This window comes from Oncorhynchus nerka, linkage group LG4 (genome assembly GCF_034236695.1).
Source record: "Oncorhynchus nerka isolate Pitt River linkage group LG4, Oner_Uvic_2.0, whole genome shotgun sequence".
In the NCBI taxonomy this organism is placed as follows: Eukaryota; Metazoa; Chordata; class Actinopteri; order Salmoniformes; family Salmonidae; genus Oncorhynchus; species Oncorhynchus nerka.
In genome coordinates, this window is record NC_088399.1 from 18,112,134 (window position 1) to 18,132,864 (window position 20,731).

Sequence of the window (20,731 nt, forward strand, 5' to 3'; positions counted from 1 at the left end):
TATTTGGGATTATTTCAATTAGCCACCCTTTGCCATGACGACAGCTTAGCACTCTTGGTCTTCTCTCAACCAAATTCACGAGGTATGCATTTCAATTAACAGGTGTGCCTTGTTAAAAGTTAATTTGTGGAATTTCTTTCCTTCTTAATGCGTTTGAGCCAATCAGTGTTGTGACAAGGTAGGGGTGGTATACAGAAGATATCCCCATTTGGTAAAAGACCAAGTCCATATGATGGTAAGAACAGCTCAAATAAGCAAAGAGAAATGACATTCCATCATCACTTTAAGACATGAGGGTCAGTCAACACGGACAATTTCCAAAAAGTTGCACGTTTTCAAGCACACTTGCAAAAACCATCAAGCACTGATGAAGAAACTGGCTCTCATGAGGACCACCACAGGAAAGGAAGACCCAGAGTTACTTCTGCTGCAGAGGATGAGTTCATTAAAGTTACCAGCCTCAGAAATTGAAGACTAAATAAATGCTTCAGAGTTCAAGTAACAATCAACTGTTCAGAGGAGACTTCGTAAGTCAGGCCTTCATGGTCAAATTGCTGCAAAGAAAATCACTATGTGACCAAGAAGGAGAGCGATGGAGTTTTGCATAAGATGACCTGGCCTCAATCCAATTCAGATGGTTTGGGTTGAGTTGGACCGCAGAATGAAGGTAAAGCAGCCAACAGGTGCTCATCATGTGGGAACTCCTTCAAGACTGTTGGAAAAGCATTCCAGGTGACAACCTCATGAAGCTGGCTGAGTGAAAGCAAAGCTGTCAAGGAAAAGGGTGGTTACATTGAAGTACTGCAAATATAAAATATATTTGGATTTGTTTAACACTTTTTTGGTTACTACATGATTCCATGTGTTATGTCATAGTTTTGATGTCTTCACTATTTTTCTACAATGTAGAAATGGGTAAAAAATAAAGAAAAACCCTTGAATGAGTAGGTGTCCAAACTTTTGACTGGTAATGGATATCTATATGGGGAGAAACAAGCAGCCAGGGGAACACAATGAAAATACAGTTTCTGTTTCATTGTTAGTCAGAATCATTGACCTGAGAAGTGTTGAAAGACTCACATGAGTAAGAAAAGGGGCGGCAGGTAGCCTAGTGGTCAGAGCGTTGGGCCAGTAACGACTGACAAGGTAAAAATCTGTCCTTCTGCCCCAGAACAAGGCAGTTAACCCACTGTTCCCCAGTAGGCCGTCATTGTAAATAAGAATTTGTTCTTAACTGACTTGCCAAGTAAAATAAGAATCTTGCAGGTGTATTTTCAGGTAGTGACAGTGAGCTGCAGTACCTGGGAGATAACCGTAGGGGGCAGTTGATGGGGGTCTCCCACCAGGATGAGGGCGTTGCAATGGTAGAGCAAAGGGATGAGAGTCTCCGTCTCGGTGGCCTGCCCTGCCTGCAGCACACAACGAAATGTTCTTGGTTTCTCACATTCATACTGAGGCAGTGTGAAGGTGTTTTCATATAGTGCATTCAATAAATATTCAGACCACTTGACTTTTTCCCACATTGCTACATTACATCCTTACTCTAAAATTGTTTGGAAGCGTTTTTCCCCGCCTCAATCTACACACATCAATGACAAAACAGGTAGATCTTTTGCAAATGTTTTAAATTATAAACTGAAATATCACATTTACATAAGTATTCAGACCCTTTAATCAGTTGAAGCACCTTTGGCAGCAATTACAGCCTAGTATTCTTAGGTATGACGCTACAAGCTTGGCACACCTGTATTTGGAGAGTTTCTCCCATTCTTCTCCGCAGATCCTCTCAAGCTCGGTCAGGTTGCATGTGAAGGGTCTGCACAGCTATTTTCATGGCCCCTCCAGAGATATTGGATTCGGGTTCAAGTCCGGGATCTGGCTGGGCCACTCAAGGACATTCAGAGACTGTGTCCAGAAGCCACTCCTGATTTGTCTTGGCTGTGTGCTTAGGGTCGTTGTCCTGTTGGAAGGTGAACCTTTGCCCCAGTCCGAGGTCCTGAGAGCTCTGGATGAGGTTTATAAATCAGGGATCTCTGTACTTTTCTCTGTTCATCTTTCCCACAATCCTGACACGTCTCCCAGTCCCTGCACCAAAAAACATCTCCACAGCATGATGTTTCCTCCAGACGTGACACTTGGCATTCAGGCCAAAGACCACAATCTTGGCTTCTTCTTCAATGTTTCTCATGGTCTGAGATTCAGGTTCTTGGTCACCTCCCTGACTAAGGCCCTTCTCCCCCGACTGCTCAGTTTGGCTGGACGGCCAGCTCTAGGAAGAGTCTTGGTGGTTCCAAACATCTTCCAGTTAAGAATGATGAGGCCATTGTGTTCTTAGGGACCTTCAATGCTGCAGGATTTTTTTGCTACCCTTCCCCAGATCTATGCATCGACACAATCCTGTCTCGGAGCTCTACAGACAATTCCTTTGACCTCATGGCTTGGTTTATGCTCCGACATGCACTGTCATCTGTTGGACCTTATATAAATTAGGGGTAGACCGATTATGATTTTTCAATGCCGATACCGATTATTGGAGGACCCCCCCAAAAAAAGCCGATACCGATTAATCGGCCATTTTTAAAAATTATTTGTAATAATGACAATTACAACAATACTGAACAAACACTTATTTTAACTTAATATAATACATCAATAAAATCAATTTAGCCTCAAATAAAGAAACATGTTCAATTTGGTTAAATAATGCAAAAACAAACTGTTGGAGAAGTAAGAATGCAATATGTGCCATGTAAGAAAGCTAACGTTTAAGTTCCTTGCTCAGAACATGAGAACATATGAAAGCTGGTGGTTCCTTTAAACATGAGTCTGCAATATTCCCAGGTAAGAAGTTTTAGGTTGTAGTTATTATAGGACCATTTCTCTCTTTACCATTTGTATTCCATATACCTTTGACTATTGGATGTTCTTATAGGCACTTTAGTATTGCCAGTGTAACAGTATAGCTTCCGTCCATCTACTCGCTCCTACCTGGGCTCGAACCAGGAACACGTCGTTTGAAGCACAGCGAGGAGCTGCTGGCAAAACGCACGAAAGTGCTGTTTGGATGAATGCTTACGAGCCTGGTGGTGCCTACCACCGCTCAGTCAGAAAGCTCTATCAAATCATAGACTTAATTATAACACACAGAAATACGAGCCTTAGGTCATTAATATGGTCGAATCCGGAAACTAACATTTCGAAAACAAAACGTTTATTCTTTCAGTGAAATACAGAAGTTACATATTTTATCTAACGGGTGGCATCCATAAGTCTAAATATTGCTGTTACATTGCACAACCTTCAATGTAATGTCATAATTACGTAAAATTCTGGCAAATTAGTTCGCAACCAGCCAGGCGGCCCAAACTGTTGCATATACCCCGACTGTGTGCAATGAACGCAAGAGAAGTGACAATTTCACCTGGTTAATATTGCCTGCTAAACTGGATTTCTTTTAGCTAAATATGCAGGTTTAAATATATGTACTTCTGTGTATTGATTTTAAGAAAGGCGTTGATGTTTATGGTTAGGTACACGTTGGAGCAACGACAGTCCTTTTTCGCGAATGTGCACCGCATCGATTATATGCAATGCAGGACAAGCTAGATAAACTAGTAATATCATCAACCATGTGTAGTTAACTAGTGATTATGATTGATTGATTGTTTTTTTATAAGATAAGTTTAATGCTAGCTAGCAGCTTACCTTGGCTTCTTACTGCATTCGCGTAACAGGCGGTCTCCTCGTGAGGCAGGTGGTTAGAGCGTTGGCCTAGTTAACCGTAAGTTTGCAAGATTGAGCTGACAAGGTAAAAATTCCCCGAGCTGACAAGGTAAAAATCTGTCGTTCTGCCCCTGAACAAGGCAGTTAACCCACTGTTCCTAGGCTGTCATTGAAAATAAGAATTTGTTCTTAACTGACTTGCCAAGTTAAATAAAGGTGTTAAGTTTAAAAAAAAGTTTTTTTAAATCGGTGTCCAAAAATACCAATTTCTGATTGTTATGAAAACTTGAAACCGGCCCTAATTAAAATCGGCCATTCCGATTAATCGGTCGACCTTTAATATAGATAGTTGTTTGCCTTTCCAAATCATGTCCAATCAATTGAATTTACCACAAGTGGACTCCAAGTTGTAGAAACATCAAGGATGATCAATGGAAACCGTATGCACCTAAGCTCAATTTCAAGTCTCATAATAAAAGGTCTGAATAATTACGTAAAACTGCCGCTTTAAGATCTAGCAAATTATTTTGTACCTCGTGTTTTTCAAACCCCATAATCAGATAAATAGCCTATGAAGTTCTTTTGTAGCCTCCACACATATTTTGGCATGTCTGTGTGCGAGTCCTTGACAATCACTAATCAATGTCCAAAAACGGCACAATTTATTTCTGCTTTTCATTTGTGGCACCAATGTGAGTTATGGGTGCTGCAGCAGCCTAGTGTGCTTGCACACCGTGAGTCTCCAGGACCACTTTGGTAGATGGAACAACTATTGAAATGCGGCTCCAAAATCTGACCTCGTCCACGATGACGCAGCTAAAGGGTTTGTGTCCCAGGCGCCGGAACGCCGACTCCAGGATGGTGCTGCCGCTGGTGCTCAAGGTGCAGCAGACCACATGGGCATCTTGCAGTACCTGGGCCTGGGTTTCCTGCTTCCTAATGCGAGACTGATAGTGGGAGGAAGAAGAGAGAAAAATGTAGAGAACGGGTTCGACAGAAAGAGGGAAGAGAAAGCATGAGGGTTATGAGAGAAAGAAGCATTTCTAATTCGAAGTCTTTCCCATCAAAGCGGTTTTTCTCCTTTCTTTAATCCATCCTGAATAATAACTCCTCTAATGAGCCCTTATACACATGACAACGTTGCTAAGGTCATTCATGTACACTACCGGTCAAATTTAGAACACCTACTCATTCAAGGGTTTTTCTTTATTTTTACTATTTTCTACATTGTAGAATAATAGACGACATCAAAACTATGAAATAACACTAGACCATGTAGGAAACAAAAAAATTAAATATATATTTTTAGATGAACCTTCAAAGTAGCCACCCTTCGCCTTGATGACAGCTTTACACACTTGGCATTCTCTCAACCAGTTTCACCTGGAATGCTTTTCCAAAAGTCTTGAAGGAGTTCCCACATATGCTGAGCACTTGGCTGTTTTTCTTTAACTCTGCGGACCGACTCAGCCCAAACAATGTCACTTTCGTTGAGGTCGGGGGATTGTGGAGGCCAGGTCAGCTCTCCTTGGTCAAATAGCCCTTAGACAGCCTGGAGGTGTGTTGGGTTATTGTCCTGTTGAAAAACAAAACGATAGACCCACGTTGCGCAAACCAGATGGGATGGCGTATTGCTTCAGAATGCTTTGGTAGCCATGCTGGTTAAGTGTGTCATGAATTCTAAATAACCTCCTCCATGCTTTACGGTGGGAAATAGACATGCGGAGACCATCCATTCACCCACACCGCATCTCACAGACACAGCGGTTGGAACCAATAATCTCCAATTTGGACTCTAGAACAAAGGACAAATTCCCACCGGTCTAATGTCCACGGCACATGTTTCTTGGCCTAGGCAAGTCTCTTATTGGTGTCCTTCAATCGTGGTTTCCTTGCAGCAATTCGACCATGAAGGCCTGATTCACGCAGTCTCCTCTGAACAGTTGATGTTGAGATGTGTCTGTTACTTGAACTCTGTAGCATTCCTTTAACCTGCAATTTCTAAGGCTGGTAACTTTAATGAACTTATCCTCTGCAGCAGAGGAACTCTGGGTCTTCCATTCCTGTGGCGGTGCTCATGAGAGCCAGTTTCATCATAGCGCTTGACAGTTTCTGCAACTTCACTTCAAGAAACTTTAAAAGTTCTTGAAATGTTCCACATTGATTGACCTTCCTGTATTAAAGGACTGTCATTCAACTTGGCTTATTTCAGATGTTCCTTCCATAATTTGGACTTGGTCTTTTACCAAATTGAACTGTCTTTTGTATACCCCCCTACCTTGTCACAACACAACTGATTGCCTCAAACACATTAAAGAAAGAAATTGAACAAATTAAGGCACACCTGAAATGCATTTCAGGTGACTACCTCCTGAATCTGGTTGAGAAAGCCAAGAGTGTGCAAAGCTGTCATCAAGGCAAACGGTGGCTATTTGAAGAAACTTAAATATATTTTGATTTAACACTTTTTTGGTTACTACATGATTCCATATGTGTTATTTCATAGTGTTGATATCTTCACTATTATTCTACAATGTAGAGAATCATAAACAAAAACCATTGAATGAGTAAGTGTTCTAAATCTTTTGACATGTAGTGTATATAATGGTCATGTGATTGAGGGCCTTACCTTTTTGAGTTGGAGGCTGAGTGTCTCTCTCTCTTGGAGCATTCTGGACTTCTGTGCTGCCAGCTCATGGTACTACACACCAGCCAATGGAAGACACAGGAAGAGAAATCATGAAAAGCAGAACAATTTAAAAACATGCCATTCCATCATATTTTTAAAGGTATTTTAAGGAGTGGGGCAATCCCACTCCTTTTGCAATTTCTAATTGAAGAGATAGTAAAGTGTTGGAAAGATAGGGGAGATTGAAAGAGGGTGAGTCAAAGGGCAGTGGGCTGGAATTGAACCCATGTCGAGTGTAAACGCATCTGAACAGAGGCCCATAATTAAATTAAGAGCCCAGAGTAGAACAGGAGATTTGGGTAACTGTAGGTGTGGCCAGCCTTCTGGTAGCCTCTGCTGGGTGAAGCATGCATGTACCATTTCCTCTTTCTTTTGCAGTTTTGGCAATATCTTGGAGATCTTGTCTATGTTCTCGTCCAGCTGCGCTCTGCGCCGGTGGATGTCTGAGTCCTGTGACATCTGGGCCCTTTCTGCAGGTGAAAAGGGACAAAACACATGTTTTTTATTGAGGTGATTTGAGGAAGGCGTGTGCATACTTGTGCCCGCGCACGCTCTCCAGACTCACGTGTTTTGTTTTTCACCTGACTGTCCAGGCTAAAAGGTTTTAAATTCTTGGAGATTGTCCTTTCGTTCCCAAGCCTCACCAGATTGATGTCCCCACAGTTACCTTAAAGAAAGCCATCCAGGACAATGTCAACTTCACCATATCAGTTCCGTGAAACAATCATTTGTGGTTGAATTGCCTTTTAACATTTACCCATTAACATTTTTCCAAATTGGCATATTTCATTAATCTATTTCAGTTTCCCAATTCATGAGGATTTCCATAGTTGAGGTAGCGTACCCTGGATGTTCCTGCACTTCTCCTTGAAGAGCGGGATAATCTTCTTCATCAGGTTGTCGATGGCGGCGTTGGACGGGGCACACAGGAGGACCCTCATGCGGCGGGGTTCAGAATGCCTGTTTACTGGAGGAGTCATGCTCTGTACTCCCTGGATATGGTTATGAGAATGAGGGGAACACAGGGAATTGTATGAAAGTTAGAATTTCACAATGCCCTTAAGCCAAGGTTATTCAATAGGAAATAAAAATAAACACTAAAGAACACGAGAGCAAAAGAAAAGTTCATTTTGGTTTTTGAAAATGTCTTGTGTTTAATGACCTTAGCCCAGGATTGAACAACAAAACACAGTGTCCAGAAACAAGGCAAACAGCATACCTCAGAGAACAGCTTTTGCAGTATACCCACGATGGTTTTGCTCTTTCCCGTTCCTGGGGGTCCGTGTATCAGGCAGATTTTTGGGTTGAGTTGCTGGTTCCTGATGACGGACAAACCGGTTCTCACCGCCCTCACCTGGTCTAGGTTGTAATCCTGGGCCAAACGCATCATACAGACATACTGTTTACATCTATACAAGGCCATTTTTACACATGTAAGGGCCACCTCAAATTAAACAAAAACAATTGGTCATGTCGGACTTAAAAGTAAAGTCACAAATCTTCAGTACTTGGTTATCCAATAGTTCCACAAAGGAATAACTTTCCTTTTAAAACCCTAAACACTCCATACTCAAACGGTTTCTTACAGGCAGGTTGAGGCTGGGGATGACCTCCGGGCCAGGTTGGAAGTAGGAGACATGTGGGGCCAGGAGGGGCTTGCACATAGAGCTGCCATTGAGCAGACAGATTGCCCTGAACTCCCTCATGGTGCTGACCAGGGAGCCCACCACATCACAGCGCACTGCCTGCTTGTTCGCCAACCTCACATTCCCCAGGGTCTTTATCATCAGGTTCAGAGTTGGGCACTGGCCTGAAGGGCAGCAGAGAAATACATCATATCCAGCATTGGATAAAGTACATTTAAAATTAAATCAACACTAACAGTAAAACACAGTATTGTATTAAAAGTAATGAAATATAGTAAAATAATACATTGCATACTTAAGCAATAAGACCCGAGGGGTGTGGTATATGGCCAATAGAGCACGGCTAAGTGATGTTCTTAGGCGCAATGTGGAGTGCCTGGACACTGCCCTTAGCCGTGGTATATTGTTGATATATCACAAACCCCCGAGGTGCCTTATTGCAATTATAAACTGGTTACAAATGAAATTAGAGCAGTAAAACGAAATGGTTTTGTAATACCTGTGGTATACGGCCTGATATACCACAGCTGTCAGCCAAAAATCAGCATTCAGGGTTTGAACCAACCAGTTTATATGCATATATGATGAGGATGAATGGACAAAGGTAACTCTGAAGTTTTAAAAAACATGACTTATCAGCTATCCTCTAAAGGGATAGTGAGTGATTTTGGCAATTAAGCCCTTTTTCTACTTGTACAGTCAGATGAAGTCATGGATACCATTTTTATGTCTCTGCGTGCAGTTGAAGGAATTCAGCGCAATGACTGGAAGTCTCAGAGTTACCGTTAGTTAGCAGTGGCTTGCTAAACTACCTTCAAAAACTGGTCCAGAGGGCTATACTACAAAGTTGGATAAAAGGAGTCAGCCAGCTGAGGTTTACTACATTTAAAAAAATGGTGATCTCTTAAAAAAAGTTTACCCTTTCTCTCTCCAATTTCGTGGTTTCCAATTGGTAGTTACAATCTCGTCTTATCGCTGCAACCCCCGTACGGACTCGGGAGAGGCGAAGGTCGAGAGGCGTGCGTCCTCCAAAACACGACCAAACCAAGCCAGTGCCCGCTAAACCCTGAAGCCAGCCACACCAATGTGTCAGAGGAAACACCGAACACCTGGCGACCGTGTCAGCGTGCATGCGCCTGGCCCGCCACAGGAGTCGCTAGAGCACAATGGGACAAAGACAACCCTGCCGGCAAAAACCCTCCCTAACACGGACGACGCTGGGCCAATGGTGCGCCGCCCCATGGTTCCCCTGGTCGCGGAAGGCTGCGACAGATCCTGACTCGAACCAGCCTGGGTCTCTAGTGGCACAGCTAGCACTGCCTTAGACCACTGCACCTCTCGGGAGGCCTTTTACTAAATATTCTGATATCTTTATATAAAATAGTTACGCTAGTGCTACTCATCATATATGCATAGTCACTTCACCATATCTACATGTAAATACTACCTCAATCAGCCTGACTAACCAGTGTCTGTATGTAGCCTCACTACTTTTATAGCCTCACTACTGTATGTAGCCCGTCTTTTTACTGTTGTTTTCTTTCTTTACTTAACCATTGTTCACCTAATACCTTTTTTTCACTATTGGTTAGAGCCTGTAAGTAAGCATTTCACTGTAAGGTACACCTGTTGTATTCGGCGCACGTGACAAACTTTGATTTTATATGGGCATGGTCTAATTGATTTAACGTACATAAAGACATCCAAGTTTAGCTTTTTTAAGGAACCATCAAATCAATAGTTATTTGCGGTTGCTTATGAAAGCTAGCTGGCTAACAATGATTCTCCTTTGTAGTATACCCCTCTGGGTAAAATGACTGGCCCCTCTAAATGAAGCCACAGAAGATCAAGGCATTATTAGTCATCAACTGGATCCCCATTATAGTGAATGGATAAATGGCTCTCATACACACACAAATTGTGTCAGTCAAAAGTTTGGACACACCTACCTCATTCAAGGGTTTTTATATTTTTACAACTTTCTACATTGTAGAATAATAGTTAAGACATGAAAACTATGAAAGAACATATCGAATCATGTAGTAACCTTTACATTCTCTCAACCAGCTTCATGAGGTAGTCACCTAGAATGCATTTAAATTAACAGGTGTGCCTTGTTAAAAGTTAATTTGTGAAATTTCTTTCCTTTTTAATTTATTTGAGCCAATCAGTTGTTTTAGCCCTATTTGGTAAAAGAACAAGTATTTTACCAAATAGTCTCAAATAAGCAAAGAGAAACAGTCCATCTTTATTTTAAGTCAGTCAATGCGGAAAATATCTTCAAGTGCAGTTGCAAAAACTAACAAGCACTATGAAGAAACTGGTTGTCATGAGGACCGTCACAGGAAAGGAAGACACAGCGTTACCTCTGCTGCAGAGGATAAGTTCATTAGAGAGTTACCAGCCTCAGAAATTGCAGCCCAAATAAATACTAGAGTTCAAGTAACAGACATCAACAACTGTTCTGAGGAAACTGCGTGAAATCAGGCCTTCATGGGTCGAATTGCTGCAAAGAAACCATTACGGAAGGAAACACGAGCAATGGGCAACACAAGCAATGGGCATTAGACCAAAGCAAAGGGTGGCTACTTTGAAGAATAAACACTTTTTTGGTTATTACATGATTCCATGTGTGTTATTTCATAGCTTTGGTGTCTTCACTACTATTCTACAATGTAGAAAATTGTAAAATAAAGAAAAACCCTTGAATGAGTAGGTTTGTTCTAACATTTGACTGGTACTGTATACACACACGGAAAGTATTCAGACCCTTTTGACTTTTTCCACATATTCAAAAAAGGATTCAAATGTTTATTCCTCATCATTCTACACACAAAAGCCCATAATGATAAAGAAGAAACAGGTTTAGAAATGTTTAAATTTATTACAAATAAAAAAACGGAAATACATAAGTATTCAGACCCTTTACTCAATTATTTGTTGAAGCAGATTCGGAAATTATAACAGCCTTAAGTCTTCTTGGGTAAAGGGTAAAATGAAATCGATTTTAATAAATGCTATAAGCTTGGCACACCCTCAAGCTCTGTCATGTTGGATGGGGAGCGTCGCTGCATAGCTACAGTTGAAGTCGGAAGTTTATATACACCTTAGCCAAATACATTTAAACTCAGTTTTTCACCATTTCTGACATTTAATCCTAGTAAAAATGCCCTGTTTTAGGTCAGTTAGGATCCCCACTTAATTTTAAGAATGTGAACTGTCAGAAAAATAGTAGAGAGAATGATTTATTTCAGCTTTTATTTCTTTCATCACATTCCCAGTGGGTCAGAAGTTGACATACTCAATTAGTATTTGCTAGCATTGCCTTTAAAATTGTTTAACTTCAGATGGCCCAAATGTTTTGGGTAGCCTTTCACAAGCTTCCCACAATAAGTTGGGTGAATTTTGGCCCATTCCTCCTGACAGAGCTAGAATAACTGAGTGAGGTTTGTAGGCCTCCTTGCGCGCACACGCTTTTTCAGTTCTACCAACAAATTTTCCAAAGGATTGAGGTCCAGTGCTTTGTGATGGCCACGCCAATACCTTGACTTTCTTGTCCTTAAGTCATATTGCCACAATTTTGGAAGTATGCTTGGGGTCATTGTCCATTTAGAAGACACATTTGCAACCAAGCTTTAACTGATGTCTTGAGATGTTCCTTCAATATATCCACATAATTTTGCTTCCTCATGATTCCATCCATTTTGTGAAGTGCAACAGTCCCTCCTGCAGCAAATCACCCCCATAACATGATGCTGCCACCCCAGTGCTTCACGGTTGGGATGGTGTTCTTCGGCTTACAAGCCTCCCCATTATTCCGCTAAACATAACGATGGTCATTATGGCCAAATAGTTCCATTTTTGTTTCATCAGACCAAAGGATATGTCTCCAAAAAGTGCAATCATTGTCCCCATGAGCAGTTGCAAACCGTAGTTTGGCATTTTTATGGCGGTTTGGAGCAGTGGCTTCTTCCTTGCCGAGCAGCCTTTCAGGATATGTCGATATTGGACTCGTTTTACTGTGGATATAGATACTTTTGTACCGGTTTCCTGCAGCATGTTCACAAGGTCCATTTGGGATTCATTTGTACTTTTCACACTAAAGTACGTTCATCTCTAGGAGACAGAATACGTCTCCTGAGTGGTATGACGGCTGCGTGGTCCCATGGTGTTTATACTTGTGTACTATTGTTTGTACAGATTAACGTGGTACCTTCAGGCATTTGGATATTGCTCCCAAGGATGAACCAGACTTGGAGGTCTACAATGGTTTTTCTATTCAACTTGTCTTTCCATAGCAATTACAACCCCCTTCCCTCTTAACTTCTTAAGGTATCGGGGGAAGCATTTTCACTTTTGGATAAATAGCGTGCCCAATTTCAACTTCCTGCTACTCATGCCAGGAATATAAGATCTACTAAAAATATGCATATTTGGATAGAAAACATTCTGAAGTTTCTAAAACTGTTTGAATCATTTCTGAGTACAACAGAACTTATGTAGCAGGCAAAACCTGAGGACTAAACGTTCAGAATGTTTTGTTTTTTATCTCTGTCTGTGTTCTGAGTTCTCATTGGCAAATTATATTTCTTAGGAACCGGTTTTCAGTTCCTACCGCTTCCACTGGATGTCACCAGTCTTTGGAATTTGGTTGAGGTTATTCATTTGTGCAATGAAGAAGTAGGCCATCTAGGAACTGGGTAATACTGTTGAGTGCGCAAGACGTGAAAAGTAGCGTTGGTTTGTTGTCTTCTTGTATTGAACACAGACCCGTCTACAATTTAATCGATTATTAACATTTTAAAATACCTAAAGTTGTATTACAAAAGTAGTTTGAAATATTTTGGCAAAGTTTATAGGCAACTTTTGAAATATTTTGTGGTGACGTGTTTTTTGGAAGCTGTTTTTTTCTGGATCAAACGCGGACATTTGGATATATATGGACGGAATTAATCGAACAAAATGACCAATTGTGATGTTTATGGGACATATTGGAGTGCCAACAAAAGAAGCTCGTCAAAGGTAATGCATGTTTTATATTTTATTTCTGCGTTTTGTGTAGCGCCTGCAGGGTTGAAATATGCTACCCTCTTTGTTTACTATTGTGCTATCAGATAATAGCTTTTTATGCTTTCGCCGAAAAGCCTTTTAAAAATCTGATATGTTGGCTGGATTCACAACGTGTAGCTTTAATTGAGTATCTTACATGTGTGATTTAATGAAAGTTTGATTTTTATATCATTTTTTATTTTATTTGCCGCGCTGCATTTTCCCTGTTTTTTGCCCAAGTGGGAAGCATCCGTCCCCTATACCATAAAAAGTTAATGTATCACTTCCTGGCCTCTTACACACAAATGTACTCACCCACGCCTCCGTTGCAGACATTGGATCTCTGCACATATCCAAATTGTTCTTGGGGATCCAAGAGGTCCTGCTCATGCCAAGAGTAAGCACCTCTATTCTGGGGCAGCCACAGAATGACCAGGTCCTCCTCCCGTGGGAACATCTGACGGGAGTCATCACTGGCAGTAATGCTCGCTGACAAAAATAGGTTTGTTACGTGGCTCAGCTTTGGGACAACATGACAATTAACAATTGTTTACAGTATGTAGAGTCTAGTGCAAGCTTCAAGCATTGCTGTTTTTAAATGGTTAGCATACTCTATATAAAAAAAATGGTTACTTAAGCTTACCTGTAAAGCTGACATTCCAAACACTGTGGCTGTACTCATGTGCGACAACTTTTAAATTCTGAGTTACCACCTTTCCTGATTCCTTGTTCTTTAGCCATTCACCTGCAAGCTTTGATGAGAAGAGAATTTGACCTTAATAGAAGAGATCAACTCCAAGAGATCGCCATTAAAAACTATTTTGTGACTCATTACTCACCACTAAAATTTGCCAAAATGTTAATTCTTTGTAATGCTAGACTGGCCATTCTTTTCAGTTGCCTTCAGCCTAAATGCACCATAGCAGGACAAAAGTCACACCTAAACGAGTTACAATCTATTTTGTAACAAATTGACTACTGACCTCCTCAAAAGTGTTGGTGAGAAGCAGGGGGTAAAAGGTCTTGTAGTATTCATCATAAGAGCTGAAGCTGGATCCTACTTCCTTCAGTGGTAACTCACATACCTCAGAGGGTATACCAAACTGCTTGTAGTTACTGAACATATCAAAGGTCCATTTCAGGATGTGTTGAACTAGGAAGGTAGTGTCAAATCTGAAGCCAACTTCTGGGTTGGGGATCTGACTTCGGAAAGGGGCGTCATGCCTGGAGGTGGAGGGCTGGGGGTGGAACATGTGTTGCTGTGCTGGACAGGGCGGAGGGGCAGGCAAGGTGGATGGGGGAGGTTTTGTTCAGGTCTGGGTGGTGGTTGTTTTGGTGGAATGGGTTTAGGTGGTGGTTGTGGCGCGATGGGTTTGTATAAGAGTCGATTCAGTGGAAGAGACTGACCAACCTCTTGATGAGAAGGAAGTTGTCGTACACAGGGACTTTGTGCATGCACAACTGGCAGGCCTGGCACAACTGGCCGGGCAGGCACAACTGGCCGGGCAGGCCTACCTCTTCCAGCAGGTGCAGAAGAAGCCGAAAATGGAGCATTGGCAGTCCTCTCCATCTCTTGCACCAAGGAGGCACTCCTGGAGCTAGAGGTTGCGTAGATCTTGGTGGTGGACGGCTTGGCCTTTTTAACTGACATAGGAGACATTCCTGGTTTCAGGAACAAGCGCTCATCATCCTGAGTCAAGTTAGAGCGTGAGGGTGGCGGAGTAGCCGGTTTCTTAAAAGTCTGTGTGGCAAGTGGAGCCTCTTGCCCTTCGTCTGCCTGTTTAAACCATGTCAAGTCTGAAGACCCTCCTTTATCCTCAAAGGGCCTCTGGCTGTCTGCGTCAATGTCCATGTCTACAGGGTCCCGCTGTGTGTAGAAGAAATCTTCTTCCTCCTCCAACTGCGTGCACATCTCCATTTCAGTTGGCTCCATTTGGGTGAGGTGCATCCAGTCTGCATCATAATCTTCACCTTCATTGCTTTTGGGGACTTGACCAGAAGGTCCAGGTGTGACATCATTCCTTTGAAAGTATGGAGAGATCTGCCTGTCCATGTTAGACAACACACTACTCACTGTATTAGAGGATGCTGGTTTGTCCTCATTGGCTCTTTGAGAGCTGCGATTGAACGTCAGCTGTTCCTCATGACAGGCAGGATCTTGCTGGGAACACTGCAGGTCCTCGTCTTCATCGTCCTCCTCTGTAGCAAAACTGGGAGTTTGAATTTCATCAATCTTTTTCAGATTTCTCTTCATTGGCTCTGCCTTTTCAGAAATTCCTGCTCCCAATGCCTGCTTGCTCTGCCTGAAGAACTGGAACAGCTTAGTGTTACTCCCTTTGACCACTCCCTTCTGAGGGAAGGTCACCTTCGACCTCTTGGTCTGTCGGGTCGGCTTCTTGGCCTGTGGGACATTGACTGTAGCGCCGTGGTGCCTCAGATCACCAACAGAATCACGTGATCCCTGGGAAAGATCAAAGGCCTTTCGCACCTTCTTCTTAAGGCCAAGCTTCTCAGCTGTGGAAACAGGCTCTGTGGCTTTTCTGACTTTTTTAGGAGGGACAATGGCTGGAGTTAATGACGTTTTGTGTGAGATAGCTGATGTGGTTAAGGAAGAGTGTGTCTCAGTTTCCAGTCTGTTTGAACGTACCGTTGAACTGCTTTTTCTCAATGGCGGTGTGACTGCATGGGGAGCATCCTTCACAGGCTCTTTGATTCGTTTTTCTACCACCGTAGGTTTCTTGCTCAGGCATTTGGAGGCCAATGGTTTTGCATCAACAAGAAGATTTCTTTTTTTGACAACAATGGCCCGTTTGAGCCCTTGAGGTGGGGTCTTAGGCTTCTCAAGCTCCTTCTCAACCTGCTGACAGGCTCTTTCGATATCCTCGTCATAGATCGGTTGTGTATCACATTCCCAGCTTGATAAAGGCTCTCTTGAAGATGGACTGACAGGGCTATCGTCTTTGGGCTTTTCGGGTGGCATGTTACTTTCCGAATCTCTGTTGGACCAGGCAGACACCATATCTTCCTGTGTTTCAAATTCAAACACCTGAGATTCACTCATGTCTCCATCGTAATCACGCCAGGGACTAGGATTCTGGTCAGAGGCATCTGGTTCATTTTTTATTTGGGAGGTCTCAGACAAACACTCAGGCCTTCTTGCTCTACCAACATCTAATGTAGCCTCATCATCAGATATAACAATTACATCTGAAGTTGACTTTGGTGGGGATTGCGGTCGGTCAAATTGTCTCGAGTTTCCTTTACTCAGATCTCGTGAGGATTTGGAGCCTTCTTTCCCTTTAAGATAACTTTTTAAAACAGAGAGAGGCACATTGTCCATGGATTCTTGGAGGCATGGAGGGTGTCTGCTAATGCCTTGAAGGTTGGATGCCTCCTCTCTACGGCTGGTGAGCAGATTTTCAGGTTTCTCTTTACCGAATTCACTGAGCCCTACAGAGGGCCTCGCTCTCTCAGACTTGGACTTCTTGGTCATAAGCTGGCCGAGTCTGGATTTGATCACCTGTATTTTCTCTGGATCTGCCCTCAAGGAAGTTAAGTTGTCTTGGGTTGGTCTAGAATCATTAGTCGGCTCTACAAACTCCTCTTCAGGCGTTAGGGGCTCCTTTTTCACCAACGCTATGTTTATGTCCCACCCCCTCTGAACTCCAGAAAAATCCCCACCACCAGATGTACTGCCTTCGACATCATCCCACAACCCTTCCCGTTTTATAGGAGGGTTAAATTCAGCTAAGCTGCTAGGTCCCGAGGGGTCATTGCTTGACTGAAGTGGAGGTGTGGTTGGTGCCACAGGCCCTGCCTCAATGTCCAGCGGTTCAGGTGGAGAAGTACTTATGGTTGGCCTGTTCATCATCATCTTGACATAGTCCTTCAAACAGATCTGAAGCTCCTGAATCTCTGGCCTAATCAGCTTCCACTCCCTCTGTTGCCCGTCTCTGAGGTGCTTGTTCAGAAGGTTCAGGAAGTGGTGGCACTTGCTGTTGGGGTTCAACCTGGTCCCTTCCTTCAGCAGGGACCGGATGATATGCATGCATGCCTGTGGAACAGCCCTGCTAGTAGAGGCCTTTCGTGGCACACTGACCCTCAAGGAGGATGTGGAAGACACAGAGTGAGAAACTGGACCTTCCGAGGTATGGACGAAAGCGTCACCTGGCAGGGTGGCACATTTCACTAACACGCCCACCCACTTGGGAGCGCAGTAATAGAGCATATTCATGCGGCCACTCCCCAGGTGCAATTCGATGATATGGACCAGAATAAGAGTGAAGAACTCTGTGACCTTGTCACATATGCGAACCTGGGGCTTCGGGAGGTCTGTGCTGATCTCCCCACATAGGTAGTGGACAACCTCAGTAATGTATAGGACGCTGTGTTCGTCAAGGTCCATAACAGATTTTACAAAGGGAATGAACCAGAGAAATGTGCTGTCGTGCACACGCAATGCCTGTCCAACGTCTGAATGCAGGAGGTTGACCAGAGAACTCATATCCTCATAGACCACATTGCTATCCACACCACGTGAGCGTCTGCTTCCCTACAAAATAAAATAGTAATACATATCATGGTATTACATAAGATTAGAGAAATGCATAGGAAGTTAACATACCTTCAACTCAATGTATTTTGTAATATGACATGTAATAAAACCATGTCACACCTAGAATGGCTCCATCAAACTAAAGGCCACTGCACAGAGATGTACCCCACATGTTTAACTCACTGCCTCCTACTCTGTCCCAGATGCTAATATATGCTTACTATTGGATAGAAAACACTGAAGTTTGTCTGAACTGTCTGAATTATATCTGTTAGTATAACAGAACTCAAAGGGCAGGCAAACTTCCAAACAGGAAGTGGAAATTCTGGGGCTGGTTGATTTTCAACTCATCGCCTATTCACATCCAAATAAGATATGGATCTGTTCGCACTTCCTACGTCCTGGTTACGCATAGTAGTCATTATATCGCCTTGCGTTCCATTACTCTGTAGACAAAAACGAATGCTCCGGTTGGAACGTTATTGGATATATGAATTTGTAAGTCGCTCTGGATAAGAGCGTCTGCTAAATGACTTAAATGTAAATGTATAATAACATCCTGAAGATTGATTCTCTACTTAGTTTGACCAGTTTATTCGACCAGGAATATATCTTTTTGAAGTTTATCCGAGTTCGCCTGGACCAGTGCCAGTTTTTGGACATGTGAACTAAACGTGCTAGCAAAGTAGCTAATTGGACTCTAGTCATGGACATTATGGAACAAAACAACGATTTATTGCGGAACTAGGATTCCTTGCACTGCATTCTGATGAAAGATCATCAAAGGGAATATTTATGATGTAATTTCGTATTTCTGTTGACTCCAATATGGCGGAGAAATATATTTACGTCTGAGCGCCGTCTCAGATTATTGCATGGTATGCTTTTTTCGTAATGTTTTTAAAAAATCTGACACAGCAGTTGCATTAAGAACCAGTGTATCTTTAATTATATGTAAAACATGTACCTTTCGTCAAAGTTTATGATGAGTATTTCTGTTATGATGTAGCTCTCTGTAATTACTCCGGATATTTTGGAGGCATTTCTGAACATGGCGCCAATGTAAACCGAGATTTATGGATATAAATATGCATATTATCGAACAAAACATGAATGTATTGTGTAACAAGTCATATGAGTCATCTGATGAAGATTATCAAAGGTTAGTGATTAATTTTATCTCTAATTCTGCTTTTGTGACTATCTTTGGCTGGGGAAAATGGCTGTGTTTTTAGGATTTGGTGGTGATCTAACAAATATATGTCGTGTTTTCGCTGTAAAACAATGTTTTTTTTGTTTTTTAATCAGACACGATGGGTAGATTAACAAGATGTGTCTCTTTCATTTGCTGTATTGGACTTGTTAAGACAGCTCGCAATAAATAACCTCAACACTGTCCCTGACTAGTGGACGCTCTTGACTGGTAGCACATGAAACAAGCTTTGAATCCTTCTGTAAGAAAGATGAGGGAGAAGAGCTTGAGAAGAGCTTGTTAAAGCGGTGTTGTTCCGCATCGTGCGTTTTACTCTAAAGGTAATGTTCTGGGAAAGCTTCAAGTGCACAACACTAACCACAGATGTACAAAGGAATTAGATACAACTAATAATATACAAATGCAACAGATGGTTGTTATTACCTTGCTCACTTTGGCGTTACTGTCATATACCATCTGACTGCAGGTCACCATGTCATCATCATCATATGTAGTTTCTGTTTTAACCCGTGATCTACGGAGGAGCAAAAGAAGAATAGTATCAACCATATTCTTAACTTGGAAGAAATAACAATATGAAAGAATTCAAGGCAAGATAAAGAGTGAAATGTACATCATGGTTTGTTGTCGGATGCTATCGAGCTCTCCAGAGTAGCTAGGGCTTTGTGTGATGGCCTGGAAGGCTTGGGATGGCTCAATCTGACCCCAAAACCTGGAGCCCAAACAATCCAAGATCACCATAAAACATTGCAAGACTGGCCAGAAGGGATCCATCTCGTTGGATGGTTCTTCATCTGGGGAAATAAACGTTAACATATTACTAGCTAAGTCATTTAGGAAGGTTCATTTTTATCTGTGTTGGACTATGGTTAAGCACGGGAACATACTTGAGTACAAGGCAGTGCTCGGCAACTCCCTACATATCTTTGCTCCCAACTAACATCACAATCCCACAGCCTATGCTCAGTCAGGGCTCTTTCCCAGTTCCTAGGGCTGAAATGTGCAAGAACAAAAAATATATATATCCTATAACATTCTCTGGTGTTGGAACAAACTACTAAAGACTAAAAAACTGAAGACATCGCTGTCAGTGTTTAGAACCCTGATACATTTTCTTCAAATTGACCATTGCAATTATTTTGAATGTATTACACACTGCTCAAAAAAATAAAGGGAACACTAAAATAACACATCCTAGATCTGAATGAAATATTCTTATTAAATACTTTCTTTACATAGTTGAATGTGCTGACAACAAAATCACACAAAGATTATCAATGGAAATCAAATTTATCAACCCATGGAGGTCTGAATTTCTACAGGCTGATCCAACTTTGATGTAATATCCTTAAAACAAATCCAAATGAGGCTCAGTAGTGTGTGTGGCCTCCACGTGCCTGCATGACCTCACTACAACGCCTGGGCATGCTCCTGATGAGGTGGCGGATGGTCTCCTGAGGGATCTCCTCCCATACCTGGACTAAAGCATCCACCAACTCCTGGACAGTCTGTTGTGCAACGTGGCGTTGGTGGATGGAGCGGGACATGATGTCCCAGATGTGCTCAATTGGATTCAGGTCTGGGGAACGGGCGGGCCAGTCCATAGCACCAATGCCTTCCTCTTGCAGGAACTGCTGACACACTCCAGCCACATGAGGTCTAGCATTGCCTTGCATTAGGAGGAACCCAGGGCCAACCGCACCAGAATATGGTCTCACAAGGGGTCTGAGGATCTCATCTCGGTACCTAATGGCCGTTAGGCTACCTCTGGCGAGCACATGGAGGGCTGTGCGGCCCGCCCAAAGAAATGCCACCCCACACAATGACTGACCCACCGCCAAACCGGTCATTCTGGA

The 20,731-nt window shown here is 42.5% G+C and overlaps 1 protein-coding gene across 1 annotated transcript in view; it reads right to left on the minus strand.

Annotated features, from left to right (window-relative positions):
• setx (senataxin) overlaps window positions 1-20,731 on the minus strand; it is a 65,856-nt gene that overhangs the window by 14,818 nt on the left and 30,307 nt on the right. The window contains 14 exon segments of the mRNA XM_029648404.2: window positions 1,302-1,409; window positions 4,521-4,670; window positions 6,353-6,424; window positions 6,770-6,882; window positions 6,978-7,079; window positions 7,257-7,404; window positions 7,632-7,784; window positions 7,999-8,222; window positions 13,423-13,596; window positions 13,751-13,859; window positions 14,091-14,353; window positions 14,356-17,659; window positions 19,299-19,389; window positions 19,489-19,669. Of these exon segments, the coding sequence (XP_029504264.2) occupies window positions 1,302-1,409; window positions 4,521-4,670; window positions 6,353-6,424; window positions 6,770-6,882; window positions 6,978-7,079; window positions 7,257-7,404; window positions 7,632-7,784; window positions 7,999-8,222; window positions 13,423-13,596; window positions 13,751-13,859; window positions 14,091-14,353; window positions 14,356-17,659; window positions 19,299-19,389; window positions 19,489-19,669 (5,192 nt within the window).